The following is a 22,873-nucleotide window of genomic DNA, read 5'->3' on the forward strand; positions in this document are numbered from 1 at the left end:
GGATGTTACTTACTGGTAACTGGAGGTTCTTTGAGATGCATGGTCCCTAACTGTATTCCACTCCCTGCCCTCCTTCCCCTCTGCTGCAGGTTGGGGAGAAGGAACTGTAGAAGCAGTTGATCTGCCTCACCCTTTATCCCCTCGGTCAGAGGCACGAGGCGAGTCAGGGCACATGTGCGGACCAGCAGACCCGACTTTCACATTCTCCAGTTCCGGGCACATGGCGCATGCGTAACCCACAGTGGAATGCAGACAGGGCCCACACATCTCGAAGAACCTCCCGCTATGGGTCAGTAACCTCCTTACTGGGCTCCTTCCAGCTGTGGCTCATTAGAGGGCCTGAAAGAGGCCAGGGAGTCACTGAGCTTCCCGTTCTGACTGGGCCCGTATCAGCCGTGTGATAGCCTCAGAGTTCTCCATGGGGTGGGGGGGCTGCACTGGCCCCCGAAGGGCATTGACATCTGTTCCTCTCATGAAGAAGGAATCCTCTAACCTGGAGTCATGCCTGATGAATTAGCCATGCCCAGAGACAGCTGGCACACCCAGCATTTGGCACCCAGATGGCTGCCCCTGGGTGCTGCCTCAGACACATTATTTCCAAAACTTTAAACCTATGGAAACTGCAGCCCCAGGCAAGCTGTGTGCCAAGGCTAAGCTAACCTGTGAGGAGCCCAGCATATTAGCAGTAAGTCCAAATTGTCTGGTCTCCCATCATGCAGCCGGTGCCTTGGCAGTCGAAGTGTGGCAATCCCTGTGGGAATCAGCAGGGTCTTAGCTCTCCTCACCAGTGTCCTGAGGGTTGGGCCCTGAATACTGAACACCTGCAGGCTTCTCTAAAAGGGCTGGGATGGGGTTTGATTACTGAGCAGACTGATCTCCAGCCCAGCTGTGTCTCTCTGCTTCCACACCCCCATGACGGAGTCCACTCAGCACAGATGGCGCGGCCTCCTGGCGGTTCTGGGGATTAGCTCTGCCAAGCTAACACCCCCTCCAGCAGTCGCACTGCATCGCTCTGGCTTTCTCTCTCTCCGGCCCCTCTCTCGTTCCAGGCACTGTAGCCTCCCCTCAGCGGCTCGGCCCTCTGGCCAGCGTACTCCGTGGTTTCCTCACCCGGAGTGTCTTTCAAAGTCACAGAAAGTGTCAGGTAGCCCCCATGCCCACTGCCCTGACAGTGTCACTCCATCAGTGACCCCGGCTGCCTTCCCATTCATTGCCCCAGATGCTGCTCCCTCAGCAGCTGGGAGGGGAACCAGGCCCATAGAATCATAGAATATTAGGGTTGGAAGAGACCTCAGGAGGTCATCTAGTTCAACCCCCTGCTCAAAGCAGATCAACCCCAACTAAATCATCCCAGCCAGGGCCTTAAAAACCTCTAAGGATGGAGATTCTACCCCTAGTCCAGGTTCCAGTCCAGCTCCCTGCAGTGCACAGTTCAGATGTGCCTCTCCGCCACCGTCTTCTCTCCCCACGGCTTCTTTCTCCCCTATCTAGAGTTGCAAGGTGTCCAGTTTTCGATTGGAACACCCAGTCAAAAAGGGACCTTGGCAGCTCCGGTCAGCACCGCTGACCAGGCCATTAAAAGTCCAGTTGTCCCCAGGCAGGCTGGGGTACAGGAGGGGGTTTCAGAGTGCTGGCTCCCCGCAGCGCTCACCTCAGGTGCCTCCCAGGAAGTGGTGACATGTCCCTGCGGCTCCTAAGTGCAGGGTTGGCCAGGGAAGCTCTGCAAGCTGCCCCCAAGCGCTGCCTCTGCCCCTGCAGCTCCCATTGGCCGCGGATCCAGGGGAGCCTGTAGCCCGAACTCCCTCCCGCACCCCCAGCCCTGAGCCCCCTCGCACACCCCAACTCCCTGCCCCAGCACGGTGAAAATGTTCTAGTGAGTGAGGGTGGGAGAGAGGGAGCATCAGAGGGAGGGGGGAGGGGCCCTAGAGAAGGGGCGGGGCCTCAGTGAAGGGGCAGGGCAGGGCAAGGCTATTTGGTTTCTGCCAATAGAAAGTTGCCAACCCTACCCCTACCTCAGGAAGTGGGGCTGGCACTGTTGTGGCAGGCCCATCTGATTGGGCCCACTTGGCCTAACTCAGCCCCCTGAGGGCCAGTGTGGGGAGTATGGCCCCTCACCCCACTCAGCACATTTCAGTGGGGTAATGATGTTCACACAACATTAGAGCTGTACAGCTAAGCGCTGCAAAGTCAATGACTGCTGAGATGGGTCTGCACTGAAACCTGCACCTTACCCCTTGGATCGTCTCAGCCCTGTCGTATCACAGCATCTTGGGCTGTCCTCGCCGCATGAGACATTATGGACTTGCAGGAAGATTTATTAGCGGAGCACGGCTGGCAGGGTTGTTATCACTGATCACGTGTATTCTGCTGTAGTACTTGAGGAGCAGCACATGCTCCTGTCATTGAAGGCTGCGTGGAAGTTCCCCGGGGCAGAGGTGAGTCTGTGTGGGCAGCCAGAGCATTATAATTCCTCCCCCGCCCCCTTTTGGCTGGTTAACTCTACTGTTGCATTCAGGGGAAGGGTGGGGAATTCCTCACAGAAGGAGCGTCCATCTCTGGGGGAATGGGGTGGCCAACATTGCAAACTGAGCACTTAAATTGTAATCCATGGGATTGTTTGTGTGGATGGGAGCGTCTCCCAGCCGCCCATGGAGAAGGACCCAGAGCACAGTCCCTCTGAACAGATCCAGGGCTGGCGGCCCCATTTGAGAAGTGCTCAGAATGCTTCAGGACACTAAAGAATACATATAGCCACTGCCACGGGCTGGGGCAGAGCCTGGGCAGCACTTGAACCATGCAGAGAGGCTGCACTGGGGCCCGGCTGGCAGCACTGTGCCCCCCCAGCTGTATGGAACAGGCTCCACAGCAGCCTGGGCACAGCCAGCTCAGTTTGGCGGTAGCCTGAGGACAGGGCCCCGTGCAACTGATCTGGGAGGGCAGCGGGGCACAGCCCGTCACTTGGAAGCGGCTTGGAGGCCTGGAGAGGCGGCTGTGCAAAGATGGGTCTGTCCGCTGTAAAGGGGAGTCAAGAGGGGACAGGATACAGGGTACCAAGTAGAGAATGGGATGGAGAAGGTAAATGGCACACTGCTCTCACGCACACACACCACACACACACACAAGACAAGAGCAAGGGAAAAGACAGCACATTTACACCACTCAAAGGACATCTTGTAAGATGAGCATGTCGTTATCTTGTGGAACTCACTGGCACAGGATGTCACTAAGGCCAGGAGCTAAGGAGGATTAGAGATCACAGGGATAAGGGAAACACCCATAGTTACAGGAGATGGGACCCTCCTGCTTTGGGCATGAGCTCACCACATACTGGTGGGGTCGGGAAGGCATTTCCCTTAGGGGCAGGGTAATAAATAATTGTCCACCAGAGTAATAAAAAATTGTCCACCTGTCTTTTGAAGTAGCTGGTGCTGGCCGCGGTCAGGGAAGTGGAGCAGTGGGTTGTGGGTCTGATCTGCTTGTGCACCTCCTAGCTTTCTACTCCAGGCCTGGGCTCGTATGCCCCAGCTGCTGGGAAGCAGAGCATCCCACTGCAGGAGCCAGTCTGAGCTGGGCGCTTTGACTGGCCACCTCTGCCCACTGTTGACTTGGCTTCATCGGTCTTCCTGGGAGCAGCAGGTGCATTGCCCCATGGGCTGTTTCAGTGCTGGGGCTGCGACAGGCAGAGCTGTGGGCAATGAGTGAAATCAATGGCCAGGCCTCCAGGCAGTCCCTTGTCTGGGGTGGGTTTGGAAAGCACCTGGCACACTTTGGGGGCTGCCCAGACCCCTCACAGGGCTGGGGACGTGGCAGCCAGTGCTCCCAAGAGGCTCAGAATGGGGACAGCGGGCAGCTGCGGGTCAGAGCAATGGGGCACTGGCATCATTGTGTCTAAAGGCTCAGGACTCTGGGTCATAGAATCATAGAATATCAGGGTTAGAAGGGACCTCAGGAGGTCATCTAGTCCAACCCCCTGCTCAAAGCAGGACCAATCCCCAAACAGATTTTTGCCCCAGATCCCTAAATGGCCCCCTCAAGGATTGAATTCACAACTCTGGGTTTAGCAGGCCAATGCTCAAACCACTGAGCTATCCCTCCCCCCTATTGAATAGCTCAGCAGTGCTGAGTATGGGGAGCCCAGGGCTGGAATGGTGGGCGGCTGGTAAGGGGCATTGCCAGAGCTGTGGACCCCAGGGCTGGAATAGCAGGACAGGACTGTGGTGCCCCAGAAGAGTTCTCTTTGGGAGTTAGCACAGCACCTGGCTACGCTGTCTGGCTCTCTGCAGCACTCCCACCAGTCATATTGACAATCACCCCTTGTCAATATGTGCCCCCCGCCCCTTTTTGATTTGCCTCTCAAAGCCGTGAATGCCTTGGAGCGCTGGCTGGCCCAAGGGATGCCTACAGCTCCCCTGGCACCTGCCATCGGAGTCAGAGGGGCAGAACGCAGGAGAGAAGGCAGTTGCGGAGGACAGGAGTTATGCCTGGGCAGAATGGAAGTGGGCCCAGGTCAAGCATTGTAAAGAAGGGGCAGGAAGATCAAATGTAGAAGGAAGGCAAGATTTAGAGGGCCTTGAACTGTGCTGAGCTGATGAGCTATGGACAGCACCTAACATCCTCATTTACAGCTGCCTTCGTTGCAGAAAAGAGAGTGGACCTGGGACGAGAGCAAAATGCTGGTGATGCAGGATCCCATCTACAGGTAAGAGCCCCTCAAGGTGGAATGCGGCTCCCCTGCGCTGTGATGCTGCCCAGCCAGTGCTCTGGGGGTGCCTGGAGCTGTCCTGGGCTCTCACACAGCCCAGCCAGTGCCCTGGGGGTGCCTGGAGCTGCCCTGGGCTCTCACACAGCCCAGCCAGTGCCCTGGGGGTGCCTGGAGCTGCCCTGGGCTCTCACACAGCCCAGCCAGTGCCCTGGGGGTGCCTGGAGCTGTCCTGGGCTCTCACACAGCCCAGCCAGTGCCCTAGGGGTGCCTGGAGCTCCCCTGGGATGTGACGCTGCCCAGCCAGTGCCCTGGGGGTGCCTGGAGCTGCCCTGGGCTCTGATGCTGCCCACTCAGTGCCCTCGGGGTGCCTGAAGCTCCCCTGGGATGTGATGCTGCCCAGCCACTGCCCTGGGGGTGCTGGCTCTGACACACAGCCCACTGGGCCCCGTATTTAGAACCCAGAGGGGGATCATCTGCAGTACAGGTGCTGGAATTTTAGGGCCCCCAAGGTCACCCCAGACAGGCAGCCGAATCGGAGCCAGGCCAGGAGTCACTGAGCCCCTGTGAATGAGCCGCTTCGAGGAAAAACCGTTCTCTGGTAGGGATTAGAGCTGCCCACTGGTGCTCCTCCAAACCTGGGACAGAGGAGCGGCGCGGTCCTGAACCCCAGCAGCCCTTAGGCCCACTGGTCCTTGTGTCTGAGACACGGAGCTCCTGCAGCGGGAGGGAAGGGCAGGGCAGGGCTCCATGATCTGCCAGCAACCAAGGCAGGGGTTAGCACGTGCTCTGTGCCAGCCCCTTGCTTTTCCCCACTGGGCACCATCATTGCCCGACTCTTAGCTCGCCCAGGGAGCTGGCTGCTTTGGAGAGCTCCTGAAGGGCACATGCCCCAAATCCGCCCTCTGGCCCAGCGGGGAGGTCCTCAGGGGCTTCCTCCCCATTACACCCCATCACTGCAGCTGCACTGGCAGGACTGGCCTAGCGGGTGCTGCTGGCCAGGGGGAAAAGCTGGGCTAGTGGGTGCTGCTGGCCAGGGTGGCAGAGCCCTGTGGGGGCAGGGCTGGACTAGCAGGTGCTGCTGGCTAAGGGGCAGATCCTTGTGGGGGCAGGGCTGGCTAGCAGGTGCTGCTGGCCAGGTAGGGGCAGTGCTGGGCTAGTGGGTGCTGCTGGCCAGGGGGCAGAGCCCTGCGGGGGCAGGGCTGGGCTAACAGGGTGCTGCTGGCCAGGTGGGGGGCACTGGCAGGGCCAGGTGTGGGGAAGGGGGAAGAAACGTGACTAGGGAAGACGGCAGGTGTCCACCCAATATGGTGGCCCATTCCCTTTCACTGTGAGGGTCTGTGGGGCCCAGTCACCCGTAAGTCACTGATGAGCTGTCGGCCAGTCCCAGCTGCTCTGCTGGCTGCTGTGTGGCCCCCCAGCCAGCACGGTGCCGGTGCTGATAGGGGTAGTGGAAGGGTTGGGAGCAGGAACAGACCATGAGTACTGCAAGCACCTGGCCCACAAGCAGCATGAGTGAGGCCTTCCAGCCCACTGAGCACCACAGATGGGGCTTGCATTGCAGACGTCCCTCCCTTCTCTCCCTGCAGGATATTCTACGTGTCCCACGACTCCCAGGACCTGAAGATCTTCAGCTACATCGCCAGAGACGGCTCCAGCAACGTCTTCAGGTGTAACGTCTTCAAGTCCAAGAAGAAGGTACCTGCGGCGGGGCTGAGGGGATGCAGGGTCTCTGGGAGGGTGCAGGGTGGGGTGTGGCAATGTTGTTGACTCAAACGCGCTGTGCCCATGGGGAGGTCCTGGGAATGGCTGTTTCTTGGATACCCCAGAGCTCCCGGATTCTCCCTCCAGCGCCACCACCAGCCTGCGGCAAGGCAGAGCCCCAGGAGCTCCAGGTGTGCCTTGCCTCGGAGGCACGGTAAGGCCAGAAGCGCTCAGCCCCCTCCTCACACACCCTGCTGTACAGAGCCTTCCGGCCACTTCCTCTGGGACTGGCCAGCAAGGAGCTGCCCAGCCTCCCCACAGCCATTGTCCCATCGTGCACTGGGCAGAGCCAGCAGGGTCCTCTCACTGCAGTGGGGGGTTCTTGGTACCACACCCCTGGGGTCAGCGGATTTGCCTGGCCTGGGCTGTGACAGGACCTGCTCTAGGCACCAGCAAACCAAGCACATGCTTAGGGTGGCACAATTTCAGGGGCGGCATTCTGGCTTCCGCAGTTGCGCTCTCAGAGGGTTTTTATTTTTTTTGCTTGGGGCAGCAAAAATCCTAGTGCCAGCCCTGGGCTGCGAAGCCATCCCCTGGCTCCTCACTGCTTCTCTCCCCTCTCAGCACCTGACGCAACTCACCACGGCCAGGGCAGCGGTGTTGATGCTGTGACTGATGGGTCAGAGGGTGCAGCGGGCAGCCAAGCTATCTCCATTGCACAGGAGCTGCGAGGCTCGGGCTGTGCTCTGGGAGAGCTGTCATTCCCCAGGCCTTGAAGGGACTGGCCACGCCGGCTGGTTTGGATGTGCAGGGCATGAGGCTGATGTGGCTGTGAGACCCCTGAGGGCAGGACCACGCTGCCCCGGCGTGCTGTTCTCAGAGAGCTGTGGCCATCACCTCTCCCCTCCCCTCCCTGTCAGGGCAGCGAGGAAAAGCTCCCAGCTGCTCCCCCCTCACCCTACCCTGTGCACCAAGGTGGGGCCCCTCACCGAGAGGGGATGGGCAGCAATGGATCGCGCTGTGGGGCTGCACCGGGAACCGTGTGATAGTTAACATCCCTGCTAGAGATCCTCGACAGCTGGGAGTCAGCACCCACCGAGCGAGGGGCGGAGTGCTTAGAATGACACCTGGAGCCGAAGCTGGACAAATGCCAGCTAAGGCCAGAGGCCAGTGGAGGCATGATCTGAACTGTGTGGAGGGCAGAGCTGTGCAGCGAGTGCCAGAGGTATTCGAGACAGAAATCACCCACTGTTGCCAACTCCAGTGCAGCTTTTCTGGAGGTAGCACTCAGGGCTAAAAGTTTGGCATGTTCCTAGGAGCCTCGCTGGATCAAGGCCTTAGAGACCATGATGCCACAGGGCCCCAGGGTAGATCAGAGCTCTCCCTTTGTGCCTGGACTAGGGGATGGCTGGGACGCAGCCCTTTGCAGAGCCCTGGGCCCTCGAGCCATCCAGGGCTCCGGCTCAGCCTCAGGATGCTCCCAGGGGTTCTGGTCAGCAAAGCCTCCCGTGCTGTCAGCAACTGCAGCGGTTTGGTGCACGATCCCTACGGCCCATCATCACAGCTCCTCTCTCCTCTGCCCCAGAGCCAGGCCATGCGCATCGTCCGCACCGTGGGGCAGGCCTTCGAGGTCTGCCACAAGCTGAGCCTGCAGCACACCCAGCAGGACGCGGACGGGCAGGAGGATGGTGACAGCGAGGACATGGGTGGCCCAGGTAAGCTGCAGCAGGCGGGGAGAGGCTCTGTGCTCGAGACTCCTGCTGAGGGCAGGCCATGGTCTCCAGTCGTGCTCTTGGCCTGCAGGTGTTTTGTGGCTCGCGCAGGGAGAGGGCTGCCCCTCCGGAGTTGGCGCCCCCCCCCCCCCCCCCCCCGGAGCAATGTACAGGTGCCGGGTAGTGCAGGGACCCCACAGGGGCGCGAAGGCCAGCAGTGTCTGACAGTGCCATTCTGCCCCCACTAATGGAGGGCTGTGAGAACAAGGCGTGCACACATCCTCTCCCTCTGGGATGTGAACCCAGAGATGGGAGTGGCATCCTGGCCTTTGTCCTATGGACCTTCCGCCCTGCTGGGAGCCCGTTCACGGGGCTGCGGATTGTGCCATCTGCAAGTGCTCATATTAGACAAGCCCCTGTTGGGGATGGTCTAGGTGTGCTTGGTCCAGCCTCGACATGGGGCAAGGGACTGGATCGAGGGCCCTTCCAGCTCTGCAGCCCTGAGATTCTCATTTGCAGCCCATAAACATTTACTTTGTGCACACGTAAAAGTGAGAACACCGTATTAAAGCAATTCCTGGCCTCGAGCAGATCTTCCGTCTCCGCCCTGGGTCTGGCCCTGGGGAATTCTCTGCTCTGAGTCGCAGTGAGCACCAAACAAGCAGCTCCTGAGCCGACAGAGTCTCGGAGGAGTTGCCTCAGCCGGGGCCGAGAAAACGAAGTTACACCGGTCACTGGGGTTACAATACGGCAGTGTGTGGGGAGGGGGCATGCTTGTCTCCCGAAGAGGCGCCCAGTGCCATGGGGCGGGGAGGATCTCGGAAAGGGGATATGCCCCTCCCCATATGATGGACAGAGATGGCACAGACTGGTAGAGGTGACGGGTTGGGGGCATGTGGAGTCACATGCCTCCCAAGATTGATCGGTCACATGGTGCGGTTGGACCCCCTCTCTGTGGGGCAGCTGAGCCTGCAAGCTGGGCAGGGAGAGGCAGAGGCAGGAGGAACAGCTGGCAGCTGCAGGGAGATGCTGCTGCTTTCCGGGGCGGGGGGCGTGACTTGAGCTGTTCCAGGGTTGCCCCCCACTATCAGCAGGCACGGGTCATCTCTGCAGACTGGATTTTGGGTGTACCACAGGTTGGGTTTGGGGGGCGTCAGCAGAGCTGTGGGGGAGGGAGGCAGCCCAGGGCTGAGGTAGAGGGGGGCTGCAGGTCAGGATTGAGGGGCATTAGCAGAGCTGGGGTGGGAAGCCCAGGGCTGGAATAACAGGGCGGCTGCGGGTCAGGATTGAGGGGCATTAGCAGAGCTGGGAGTGGGGAGCCCAGGGCTGAGATAGCAGGGGGGCTGCGAGTCAGAACTGAGGAGCATTGGCATCTCTCCTAGGCATGGAGCACGCCAGGGTTAAGCGAGTGCATTTCATGAGGAGTCAAGCCGGAGCCAGTTTGGCGTGTTCTTCCCCATGTGCCAGGTTGGGCCCTGCATACATTTCTCTCTTGTCCATCACCCCAAGGAATGGCTTGGTTCTCAGGTCTGCTCGCCCTCCTGCTCACCCTGCCGGTGCTGAGACAAGGTGTTACATGGGATGTCCCTTAAGCACAGACCTGTGCCCTCAGGGACCCACTGCCAGGCAGCCCCGTTGCAGACCCATCGCCTCTTTCTTCCGCTCCTCCTCCTCATAATTCTGAGCTCTTATAGTGGACTGAACTCAAAACAGCATCATTAGGTGTCAAAGTCATTCCAGCAGGGCATATGGGGCAGTTCATACTCTCAAACCCATTGACGTCCAGTCAGACAAGGGCCCCACATACAACAGTCTCTTCACGCTGTTCCTCTAGGAGTTATGTCAGCAAATACTTTAGCTCAACTGACAGCCTCAGTGTCGGCCAGCACTGCTGCATGCTCCTGTCCTAATGCTGGCCAGGGCCCATGTATCCTGCCCTCCTGCTGCCCAGTGATTGGCTGTGCAATCCCTCTGCTGCACAGCTGCACTCTGTAGAAGGTGACTGTCTGCCTTTCTCAGAGGAGATTTCTCCAGAAAGTGAGCCGAGCACAGTGAGATAGGGCTGCATCCTGAGCCTGCTCACAGCCTGAAATCATCATCTGGAGGGCTGTGAACCACCCACCCACCCCCGTCTCAGAGGGGTGACCCGGAAGCCTACTGCTGACAATTTGAATTTTGCCGTGAACTGTTCCACCATCAATCATTTCTGCAGGAACAGCCAGTGAACGTGTTCCTCCTGCATGCCCTGTTCTCCTCCCCTGCATTTCCAGGAGCCAAGAGACCAGGTAGTGATACCGTTCCTATCCAAGGTCATTGAGAGACCTGCATGCGGTGCCATCCATTCCCCGCACTTCCCCTCATCCTGGGTCGCTCGTGGCTGGCCCACCATAACTCCCTTCTCAGCTGGCACAAGCTAAAATCTCACAATTCTGCCAGCAGCACTTCTTGACCCCAGCAGTCGCACACCAGGGTAGCTGGCCCCACAGAGCCGCCCACTGATTCCGGTCCTCAACTTCCATCCAAATACAGCGACTGCAAAGATATCGTCAAACCGCCTGCAGACACCTTGCCCCCCACAGGGACTATGGCTGCCCAGTTGAGCTACAACCAGGGGTAGACATTCAGATGTATGGACACCATGTTGGAGCCCGAACTGGCTACACTGTGCTCCAGCTAGCCAAGGGCTTTATTCCTAAATCCATTTTGCCTGCCGGAGCCCCAGTCCTTTTTGTTATTAAAAAAAAAAAGGTTGGAAGCCTCAGACTATGTGTGGACTATCAGGCCCTGAATCAAGTCACCATTAGAAACCGATACCCATTACCACCAATCCCCGAGCTAATGGACCACATGAGCACCGCCTGGGTACACACAAAGCTAGCCCTCCAGGGGGCACACAACCTAGTACAAGTTAGAGCTGGAAACAAATGGAAACCCTCTATTCGAACACTCTATGGGCACTTTGAATATCTCGTGATGCCCTTTGGTTTGACAAATGCTTGCGATGTTTCAGCATTTATTAATGATGTGCTCTGGAACATTGTGGGCCAATACGTGGTGACATACTGATCTTTTCAGACAGTGCCAAACAACACAGCACGCACATCTGTTCTGTCCAGTCTCTATATGAAGCTAGAAAAATATGCCTTTGATCAGTCCTCCGTAGAATTCCTAGAGTCATCCTATCTCCCGCGGGTACTGAAATAGACCCACGCAAGATAAAGGCAGTCCTCGAATGGGGGAGCACCATGGAACGTTCATGAACTACAGCCTTTCCTGGGTTCCCAAACGTCTATCATCGGTTCATCCCCAAATTCTTGTAGCGGATCGCCCCTCTCGTTGCCTTGCTCCTCAAAAACACCAAGTTCCTGTGGTCTCCAAAGGCCCAGCAGGCCTTCAAGCAATTAAAACTTGCGTTTATCACCACTCCCAAAGTGGTCCATCCCGACACCACATAAGCCTTCATCATCAAAGCAAGAGCTTCCAACCTGACGATCAAAGCGGTTCTACCCCAAAGGAACAATCCTCAATGATTGCTGCACCCACACGTCTCGAAATTTTGGACAAAGAACTCCTGGCAATTAAGACAGCCTTTGCAGAGTGGCACCACTATCTAGCAGAGGCCCGATAGTCTGTCCAGGTGTACACCGATCATAAGAACTTCACATATCTGCATAGGGCCAAGGCCTCCAACCAACAACAACTTCGGTGGGCTTTATTCTTTTTGCACTTTGATTTTGCAATCTCCTGTCATCCAGGAACCCAAACTAGCAAGGCTGACACTTTGTCCCAGAAGGAACGCTGATCTTAAAGACTTGAACCCAAAAACCTCCTCCATCCTCAAGCCTCAGAATTTTCTGGGCACGGCTCCCCACCAAGATCTGCTCACCTTCATATGATCAGCCTTCACCCAGGGAGTCCCTCCAGTCAAGCAGAAAACCATAAGTAAGGACCCCCACGATGTCCGAGACAGGGAAACCTACTGAATGAGCATATATATGTTCTCCCTAGGCCTCCAAGGACTACAGCCCTACCAGTATGCCATGACACCCTCCCACGCCCCCGGCAGGACATTTTGGCTGTTTTAAAACTCAGCGCCTTGTCTCTCATATCTTCTGGTGTCCTCACATGCAGGCCTTTGTTGCAATGTATGTACCCACTCCAAGGCACTGCACAATAAACCCTGGGAACCCTTGAACTCCTGCAGTCCCTTGAGACTCCCCCGGCCCCTGGACAGTCATTGCCTTAGATTTGCTAGTAGAACTACCCAAGTCCGGTGGTCTTTTTAGCATTCCGACGGTAGTGGGCCACCTCACAAAGATGGCACATTCAGCCCAGCACTGGCCTAACCTTCTCCCAGGAAACTGCCCAGCTCTATGTGGACCAAGTTGTCTGCCTCCATGGCGTCCCACAGCACATGGTCTCTGAGCACGATGTGTGATTTATCTCCCACTTTATGTGAGAAGCTCTCTGGATTTTGGGCATCTGCTCCTGCCTCTCTTCCACCTACCACCCTCAGACAAAGGGTCAAGTGGAGAGAACCAACCAGATTCTGGAGCAGTATCTTCAACACTACATAAACTTCCACCAGAACAAAGGGTTCTTGCTGCTACCTCAGGAAGTGTTCACGTACAATAACGCAGAACATGCTTCTACAGTGCAAAGCCATTTTTTTTTCAAACTATGGGTTCCATCCTTGGTTTTACCTGGAGCTAACCACAACTTCACACAACCCAGCAGCCTTGGACTAGACACAATATATGTCAAACCCAAGATGACCTAAAAGTTCACCTGAAGGACACCTAGAAGAAAGAAACAACATGTGGACTGTCAATGACAGGAGGGGCCTGCCCTTTTGCTAGGCCAGAAGGTATGGCTCTCAACAAAAAACATACACACAAACAAGCCATCTCATAAATTGGACTACCAGCTCTTTGGCCCCTACCGCATTCTCCAGCACATTAGCCCAGTCATCTTTGAACTCAACTTGCCCCATTCTCTCCAAATACACCCAGTTTTCCATACATCACTCCTGAAGCCCCACATTCAGGACCCATTCCCTCACCGCTCCCAACCATCACCCCACACCAGTACATGTTCATGACCATGATGAGCATATTCTCCGTGAGATCCTTGATGCCAGAATCAGACGGGTTAGACTCTGGCATCTTATGGCTTGCCAGTCCCAAAGAGAGCTCCTGGGACTCAGCAAAGAATGTCCACTCTCCTGACCTGGTAAACACCTTCCACAAAAACCAGCCTGGAAACCCAGCCCCTACTTCCGAGGAGAGGGGTTGATGTGAGCGATCCTGGGCCTTGAACCTAGACCTGAGGGTCCCCAGGCAGGGCTCAGACCACGACCACCACCCATCAGCTCACCTGAATGATTGCAAAAGTGGGCCAGCAAAGCTCTGCTTCACAAAGGGCCCACGAAGCTCCGGATTGGGGGAGACTTCTGCCCCACCGATTGGCTGGGATGCCCTACTTAAACCAGAAACAGGAAGTTGTCTGAGCAACTAGGTCAATCCCTGGCTGACTTCTGCTGCACTGTCCCCTGCCTACTGCCCTGAACCTTGCCTTCCAATCTGTTCCTGCCCTCCTTATCCCAGACCCCACCTCTGCCCATTTCCTGCCTCACTCCTGGTCCCTGCTCCTATGCCCTACCCCTGATGCTGACTCCGACTTCAACCCCTGGCTTGCCCCTGACTGTCTCTGGCTCTGACCCCTGGCTTGGCACCTAACTCTGGCTCTGGTTCCAGGCCCAATCTATCCACTAGGTCTGACTGCCCATGCCCCAGTCCCTGCAGGCACCTTCTCCAAGCAGTTATGCCGTCTCACAGCAAACACTGAAAACAGGATACTGTGGGCCAGCATAAAATGACTGGAACTGAGCATCGGATAACAGCAAGACTGTGGCACCATGGCATTATCAGTACTGCATCCCACGGAGCTGGTCGGGAATTTAGCCAACACTGCCCCCAGCGCTCCCTATGCCGCGCAGAATGCAGGGGTCTCACTGGAGTGGCAGGGGCAGTCCGGGGGCCCTACAGGCTTGGGGGAAGGCATCCTGTGGATTGACATGCTATATGCCAGGGGTGGCCAAACCATGGCTCGTGAGCCACATCCGGCTCTTTTACCATTAAAGTGTGGCTTGCAGAGCCCCCCATTCACCACCTACCAGACTGGGGGGAGAGGGGCCTTGGGGATTCTGCCCTGCAGCAGGGTGGTGGGGCTAGGAGCTTCTGCCAGAGGTGACTGGTGCCTGCTGAGAGTGAGGGGGCACAATTTAAAGGTCAGGCCTCCACTCAACAGCTTGAGTCACTCGCTCCAGGCACATCCTCCCTCTTACCCTCAGCGGCCCCACCCTGCAGCTCCCAGGTGTTAGCTCCACATGGAGAGGCCCCAGCAAAAGCATCAGTTCTCCCTGCAGCTCCCAGCTCTTAGCCGCTGCCTCTCCTTAGGCCACAGCCCCCGGCTGCCAGTTCCAGCAGCTGCCATGCAGGGAGGGGGCCCAGCGGCACCATGTGACCAAGTGGGGCTAGCAAATCCTGGCAAAAATCGAGGGTGGGGGATGTGACCCCACATGACCCCCCATGTGTCGCCTCTGGCTTCTGTCCAGCAGAGAGGTGGGGCTCAGGGCTTCAGCCCCATAGGGCGCGTCAGCCAGGGCTGCCAGCTAGGGATGCGTGACCCATGGCAGGTGTTCAGGTGCTTCCCCCACAAGGAGGAATGGTCCTTGTTTGCTAGCCAAGCCTGCATTCTCTCAGCCCCGGGGAGCTGGACTGGGGCAGAGTTGCTGTTGTCCCATCTCACCTCTGACCATGCCATTGCTGCCCCCTCCCAGCCTGTCACCCAGCCAGAGCTGAGAAGGTAGCTGTCCCCGCAGAGGAGACCGATATCGACGCAGTGGAGATCCCTCCACCAGGGAACAGCACCCTGGAGTTCAGCCGGGGGGTGACGGACCTCGACGCCGTGGGGAAGGACTTGGGGCACTCTCCGGACACCAAGGTACACCAGCCCCAGCCAAGAGCAGCTGTGCCCCAAAGGTGGCCCTTGAGCCCTGATACAGGTCTAGGGTCCCCGCAGATAGCGTGGCTTCCCAAGAGTGTGTCCAAGCGGCATTGCTCGGTGGCTTTGGGGGCAGGACGTGGGTCTGTGCCTGGGGGTGCCCTGCTCTCTCCCCACAGCAGCCCCAAAGCTTCCCACACTCTCCCCCTGTGGCTCACATGGGAGTCACTTCCCCCCCACCCGACTCAGAGAGACCTTTGGGTTTCACGCTGCCTTCCATTGGGGTAGGGAGGGAACTCATGTCTAGATATGGGTCTGGAACAACCTGTGGCAGCTCTGTGGGGTGATCAGATGGGGGGGGCCACACCATGATCCTGAAGCTGGTACAACAGCACGTGTACTTGTGACGGCAGCTGGCATCCCCCCCACTCTGCCAGGGCATTAACAAGGGGAGCCGAGGGGCTGACCAGACCCCACAACATGGGAAATGCCTCTTCCATGAGCTGCCCCACAGACCAGGGCGAATTGCCTTTGCTGGGGCCCTGGAGGAAGCCAGGTTCACTCTCCTCTGTGCACTCCCACTTTAAGAGCTAGTGTGTGTGCCCCACACCCAGAGAGGGGGAACCTAGGCACCACGGTGTCTCCAGCAAACACACACCTTTCCCCATTGCTGGTCAGCGCAGAGCCCTGAAACCCCCGGGACATGCTGAGCCCTGAGGACACAGGCTGCGGCTCTTCAGATGGCAGACCCAGCTCTGGTCCCTGACGGTGGCAGTGCCCGGCTCCTGCTGCGGGGTGTGCTGGGCAGGGGCAGCGCAGGGTGGGAGTCCAGCTGTCATGCTTCGTTACTCTCTGTTAGGGGCAGTGGCCATTCCTTGATCCCATCTCTCCAACTCCCCCCCCATCCAGTTAGCCCCCCAACAATAAAAGAAGCTCATAGTCATTGGCTCCCCCTCATCCTGTTCTCACCCAGAGCTCCCAGCGCTGTGTCCTGCACTGCTGCAGTCCAAACACAAACTAGTCCCTGTGTCGCCCCCTCGCTCCCGTTGGCAGTGGCATGTCCTGGGAATGGAGCAATGTTAGTTTCCCAGGGAAAGCGGCAGGAGTGGAGCTACATCTCCCTCTGCCTGACCACACAGCCCATGCAGGCAGTGCACGGCTGCTGGCAGGAGAGGATCGCCTGGTGCATTAACCCAGCACATCTGGGCATTGTCAGAGGCCAGCAGAGCAGAGCGCCCTTTACCCAGGAGTTCTGCTTGTGCTTCAGAGACCAGGCCACAGCCACTCCTCTGTTGGGTCCCCAGTGCAGCCTAGGACATTGGCTTTCCACTCGCCCTGCAGAGACTCAGAGCATCCCAGAACCATCCCCGTGCTGCTAACCCGCCTAGCTGTGGTGCTGCACATTTGTCCCACCCGCTCAGCCCTGCCAAAGCTGAGGCCAGGTCCTAGTCCAGGGCACATCAGGATTGAGTGAGTGCCATGGCAAGGGAAGAGTTGGCCAGAGCACCATCTTGCAAGGGGGGTTCAGAGAACCAGGGGCTCCCCAGGATGATAAACCTCTCCCCTCCCCAGTCCCTCTTCTCGTAGCTCACACTGCACTGTACAAGCATGCCCTAATTCAGTCACACAAACATCATCCAAGGTACATGAGTACCCACTGGAGTGTGGGGAAACCGAGGCACGGAGGGGCCGTGGCTCACATGACAAGTTGGTAGCAGTACTGGGAATAGAAGCCAGACGTTCTGGTTCCCAGTCCCCTTCTCTAGCCAGTGGGCCCAAGTCCTTCCCTGTCAGCCGCAGTGCTCTGGCACACAGAGAGGTATTGATGAGGGGACGGTCCCATCTCTCCTGCCTGCCTTGCATCCCCTAGAATGGCCACCCTCAGGGCATGAGAGTTGAACAGTCGGGGTGCAGGTGCATGGGCCTCGTGCTCATGGCACCGACGTAGCCACACAGCTGGCTATGTGGTTTGTCTGGTAGGGAAAGCGCCATGTGAATCCCCAGCTTACGAGCACGCGGCTCTGCTGGGCTCTGCCAGTGGCCCCCCTGTCATTCCTGGCTCTCCCTTTCCCTCATGGGGAGGGGGGGCGGAGCCTGCGACCACCACACTGTGCTGCTTAGAACTGCTCTCCCAGTGCACCAGAGGCTGTGGAGCCCTTCGCACTGGTGCTCCCAGCAGTGAGCCTCTTGTGAGTAAGGCCACATGCATTGAGGCTTGACACCTGTGTCATTAGTGGGGTGCCACGGGGTCAGGGGAGGTAGGACCCATATGGCTCTTCCGAGGCTGGGGGCTGTCTGTTCAACCCAGGGCAGGGCAGGGCAGTCCCACTGCTGCCCAAAGTGCAGGAGGAGAGAGGAATGGTGCGATATAGCATGTCACAGAGCCAGCAGAGTGAGCTTCTGTGCGGCTGGCATGAAGAGCCAGGGCGCTGCCTATGTGATCCAGGCCTGCTTGGTGTGGCACTCTGTCCCACTCTTGTGGCACCTATACCAGCTAGAGCAGCGGTTCTCAACCTTTCCAGACTACTGTACCCCTGGAGCCCGAGCCCTGCTGCCAGGTGCTGAAGCACGTAACAGCATTACAGGGCCCCCTATGGTGTGGTGTCCACCCCTAACGCCAGCCCAGCACTTGTGACCCCTCTAAACCCATCCTGCAACCCCCAGGTTGAGAACACTGACCTAGATGAGTTGATGTACTCCCTGGAAGACCTCTGAGTACTCCAGGGGTGCTCCTGGTTGAGAACCACTGAGCTAGAGAGTGATGAGCTAGCTACAGCCTTGGCTAAAAGAGCTATGTTTGATCCTGGCCACCAACAACTGAGTGTGTCAGCATTACACATAGCCTTGAGACACCAAGAGCCTGTCTGGGAGCCAGTCCCCAGGGAGCATCTTGCCAGTGGTACCAGCTCTTGCCATTTTATCGCTATTTGGTGTGTTTGTAAAGCCCCAGCTCCTGGAGGCCCACGAATGCCTGACAGTCTCAGCTTCCATTTGTTCAGAAGAGGAAGTGTCTGGCCTCCTGGGTTGCAGAAGAAGGTCAGAAAACCCAACCCAGGGAACTCAAGGGCTCACAAGCCAGAAGGTGAAGAAACGGGTTGCTGAGGAGGGCTCACACGGGGAGCTGCCTCCTGCCCCCACCCCTGGAAGCTGCTGGCAACTAGGGCAAAGCTGTGAGCCGAGGTGCAAATCTCTGACCTCCACCCACCCCAAGTGAGGTTGGGGCCACCCTTCTGACTCTAGCTTTGGAGCATGTGTTGGCGGCCGCTGGCTCTGTGCACTCAGGTGACTCAGGCTGAGAGCGTCGTGCTCAGGGCAGCTCACCAGGCCGAGTGGCCATTCAGGGGGCAGAAGAATCCTGCTGGGAGCACCTGCTGGAGCAAAGTCAGCCTGAGCCACAGAGCCGGCCCCAGTGTCAGGGAGAGCGAGCACCTAGGTATCACAGTCCGTTACAGGGTTTCTGCCTCCTGCTGGCCTGGCCAGTGGGCTGCTCTGCGCCCAGCTGGAGGACAGAGCTGCTGCCGAGGAAGGTCAGTTCCTTAGGCTCCTAGCTTGCACTGAAGTCGGAGGTGTAACTGGAGTTAGAGACTAAGTTCCCTACGGCTGTTCTGGCTCCAACGCATTAGCCTACAGCTGTGTGATGCTTTGGAACTGCAGAGCTGTGTGACTGAATCATAGAATCATAGAATATCAGGGTTGGAAGGGACCTCAGGAGGTCATCTAGTCCAACCCCCTGCTCAAAGCAGGACCTAATCCCCAACTAAATCATCCCAACAAGGGCTTTGTCAAGCCAGGCCTTAAAAACCTCTAAGGATGGAGATTCCACCACCTTCCTAGGTAACCCATTCCAGTGCTTCACCACCCTCCTAGTGAAAAAGTTTTTCCTAATATCCAACCTAAACCTCCCCCACTGCAACTTGAGACCATTACTCCTTGTTCTGTCATCTGCTACCACTGAGAACAGTCCATCCTCTTTGGAACCCCCTTTCAGGTAGTTGAAAGCAGCTATCAAATCCCCACTCATTCTTCTCTTCTGCATACTAAACAATCCCAGTTCCCTCAGCCTCTCCTCATAACTCATGTGCTCCAGCCCCCTAATCATTTTTGTTGCCCTCTGCTGGACTTTCCAATTTTTCCACATCCTTCTTGTAGTGTGGGGCCCAAAACTGGACACAGTACTCCAGATGAGGCCTCTCCAATGTCGAATAGAGGGGAATGATCACATCCTTCGATCTGCTGGCAATGCCCCTACTTATACAGCCCAAAATGCCGTTAGCCTTCTTGGTAACAAGGGCACACTGTTGACTCATATCCAGCTTCTCGTCCACTGTAACCCCTAGGTCCTTTTCTGCAGAACTGCTGCCTAGCCATCCGGTACCTAGTCTGTAGCAGTGCATGGGAATCTTCCGTCCTAAGAGCAGGACTCTGCACTTGTCCTTGTTGAACCTCATCAGATTTCTTTTGGCCCAATCCTCTAATTTGTCTAGGTCCCTCTGTATGCTATCCCTACACTCCAGCGTATCTACCACTCCTCCCAGTTTAGTGTCATCTGCAAACTTGCTGAGGGTGCAATCCATGCCTTCCTCCAGATCATTAATAAAGATACTGAACAAAACCAGCCCCAGGACTGACCTTTGGGACACTCCACTTGATACCGGCTGCCAACTAGACATGGAGCCATTGATTACTACCTGTTGAGCCCTACGATCTAGCCAGTTTCTATCCACCTTATAGTCCATTCATCCAGCCCATACTTCTTTAACTTGCTGGCAAGAATACTGTGGGAGACTGTATCAAAAGCTTTGCTAAAGTCAAGGAATAAAACATCCACTGCTTTCCCCTCATCCACAGACCCAGTTATCTCCTCATAGAAGGCAATTAGGTTAGTCAGGCATGCTGAAGGGCAGCACACAGAGTGGATCAGGCTTCGCTTTTCTCTATATTTTCCAGGACTCCCTCCACTCTGAGAGTATCCTGACTGCATCGCCCAAGCTGCTGCTCCCCTCCTCCTCCCAGCTGCCGGACCTGGGGACCCCTCTCTCCGCTCATCACCAAATGCAGTTTCTCCGGCAGCTTCTGCAGCAACAGACGCAACAGACACAAGTGGCCATGGCCCAGGTGCTGCCAGTGTGGTTATTAGAGCCACGGCGTGCCAGGGCCAAGCGGGGCTGTGCAGGCAGCAGTGCATGCACAGGGGACCATGTGGAGGGGTTTGTGTGAGAGGTTGGTGTGCTGGGAAGGGTGGGGTGGAAATGGACACGGGCAGATAAGCCAGAAGTGGCAGAACCCTGGAGGCACAGCCAAGGAGCTTGGCCTTGATGCAGGAAGGGAGGAGCAGGCAGAGGAGGGGTCTGAAACCGGGTGGAGGTGGAGGGAGGGTTCTGAATGGCTGCAGGGACAAGTGGACGTTGGGTTATGATGATGCGGGCGGGCCTCAGTGTGGTCCTAGACAAGGGGATAGGTCTGATCTTAGCCACGGTTGAGGGGTGGGAGTTGGGTATATCACAGGAGGAGAGAGCCCGAGGTCACCCCGAATGGAGGAAGGGAATTCAGCAGGGACAGCCCGGCGGGAGGGAGAGGACCTGGCAGATCCAGTTGGGCCACGGCACCAGTCAGTTTGAGGGGAGGCAGCTCAGAAGAGAAGTCAGGGAGACAGCAAGAGCTGTGGGACTGAAGGAAGGAGTAGAGCTGCCCCCCCATACGCACTGTGCCAGGGGCATCAGGGAACCCACAGACATCCTTCCCCAAGCCACATGCCCTGCCCCCGGCCCAGCTGCCCCTGCAGCGAGTCACCCATAGCGTTCCAGGAACCTCACTGCACTGCAAGCCAATCCCCTGTGCTATGGGCAGGGGCAGGCAGCACCAACAGCCCCCAGCACTGCTGGCCCCATTGTGTGGAGGCACACGATGGGATGCCACATCCCAGGGGCCAGAGGGGCACACAGCTTAGCTCAGCCCGGCCAGTTTACTAGGACTCACAGTCAGGGGCTGGCTAATGTGTGCAGAGTGCATTGATCCCACTGTCTAGGTCTCACACCTGACAAGCGCTGAGGGCTTGTTTGCTCTGTGGGGTGTGTGGGCCAGTGAAATATCATGGGTATCAACTGCCCTTGTCGCCTGGGCTGGGGACAGGGTCCTGGCTACAACCCTCATGCAGATCTACGCAGCTCAGCAGGAATGTAAATGCAGCAAGGAATTGTCCAGACTGCTGTGGCCTGGGCTGGGCTAGGCAGAGCTCTTCTGGAGCAGGGCCCTGCATTCTCTGATGCTCAGGGTCGGCCATGGACCTAGAGGTCAAGGCACACTGCTGCGGGGGGAAAATCAGCTCCAGGTCTCAGGTCTCAATGGGTCTGTCTACTCTGCAGTTAAAACCCCGCAGCTGGCCCCTGCCAGATGACATGGGTTGCAGGGCCAGGCTAAGGGGCTGTTTGCAGTGTAGGCATTTGGGCTTGGGCTGGAGTCTGGGCTCTAGGACCCTGTGAGGTGAGAGGATGCAAGAGCCCAGCATCTACATTGCAAATTTAACAGCCCTGCATGGAGCCCCAGTCAGCTGGCAGGGGCCAGCCACACACGGGCTGCTGCCTAACTGTAGTGTGGACATACCCAGAGACCCTTGTTTCACTGGAGGCTCCAGGGAGCCATGGTTAGGGTTGCAGGGAGAGTCTGTCTCAAGATGAGCTAGCCTGGCCCTCACCTGCAGCTGAACGGCCTTTGAAACCCACGGGGCTGCCCCTCTACGTGGGGACGGGCAGCTGTCTCAGTGGGAACTTCCAGCTCCCCTGCTCCTGACAGCATGCCTTGGCGCCTGCAGCTTTGAACTGCAATTCCATCACTGCCAGCAGGTGCCAGTGCTCCTGCTTCCCTTACCCAGTCTCAGCACAGCCTCTGTGGGCGTGTCTCTCTGCTTGGGACAGACAAATCTGCCCCATGGCTGGGTGCCCTAGTGTGAAGAAGAAGGAGCTCCATGCTGGATGCAGTGTGGACAGGGGACAGATGCTAGCATGCCCCCTGTCCCGTGCTGCCCTGTGGCTGTGGGGTTCCTGTGGGACTGGACTGGGGAACGGACTTACCAGCACTCTGGGGAAAGTCTGGAAGGGCTTTGTGGGTCCAGGACTTCCACAGACCAGTATAAATCTCTTCCTCTTTCTCCTGCTTGCTGCCCCAGAGCAGAGCAGCTGGCGACATCCCCAGCCCAGGGCAGCAGCTCCCATCACTAGGGATGGCTCCCAGGGGAGAGTCTCTCTGGGCTGGGCCTGAGCTCCCGCTCTGCAGACAGCCACCCCTGTGCCTGGCTGAGAGAACAGGTTGCTAAGGGAATGGGCGTCTGACTGGAGGCACTGGAGGCTGGGGCTGCGGGCGGGGTGCATGAATCTCACTCTAGCCTGGAGCTCCGGGCTCAGACCCCTGGCTTGGGGCAGGCAGCCTATCCTGGCACGCACCCACTCGCTGTGTCTCCGTATCTGTTCGGCAGGTTCACTTGCTGAAGGACCAGCTGGCTGCAGAGGCAGCAGCTCGGCTGGAGGCCCAGGCGCGCGTGCACCAGCTCCTGCTGCAGAACAAGGACATGCTCCAGCACATCTCGCTGCTGGTCAGGCAGGTGCAGGAGCTGGAGCTGAAGCTGTCAGGAAGCAATACCAGTAAGAGTTCATTCCCCAGCCTTGCACAGGGACCCAGGAGCACAGCATGGAGGTGTTTGCTGCTGGGCCCTGTGCTGATCCACCAGGGCACAAGGGACTCCCTATCCCTTCCCATTCTC

General features: G+C 57.6%; 1 protein-coding gene across 16 annotated transcripts in view; it reads left to right on the forward strand.

The window, feature by feature from the left end:
* The window catches only part of NOS1AP (nitric oxide synthase 1 adaptor protein), a 183,133-nt gene that overhangs the window by 132,705 nt on the left and 27,555 nt on the right, over positions 1–22,873 (forward strand). For 9 of the 16 annotated variants that reach the window (XM_065554764.1, XM_065554765.1, XM_065554753.1 and 6 more), the window contains 6 exons: positions 4,626–4,699; positions 6,289–6,397; positions 7,989–8,118; positions 14,957–15,120; positions 20,068–20,235; positions 22,589–22,754. In XM_065554764.1, coding sequence (XP_065410836.1) covers positions 4,626–4,699; positions 6,289–6,397; positions 7,989–8,118; positions 14,957–15,120; positions 20,068–20,235; positions 22,589–22,754 — 811 coding nt within the window. Of the gene's footprint in view, positions 1–2,373; positions 2,436–4,625; positions 4,700–6,288; positions 6,398–7,988; positions 8,119–14,956; positions 15,121–20,067; positions 20,236–22,588; positions 22,755–22,873 lie in introns of all 16 variants that reach the window. The other 7 variants (XM_065554755.1, XM_065554756.1, XM_065554762.1 and 4 more) reach the window with 2 other exon arrangements.

Source organism: Chrysemys picta, chromosome 8 (genome assembly GCF_011386835.1).
Source record: "Chrysemys picta bellii isolate R12L10 chromosome 8, ASM1138683v2, whole genome shotgun sequence".
NCBI classification, from domain to species: Eukaryota; Metazoa; Chordata; order Testudines; family Emydidae; genus Chrysemys; species Chrysemys picta.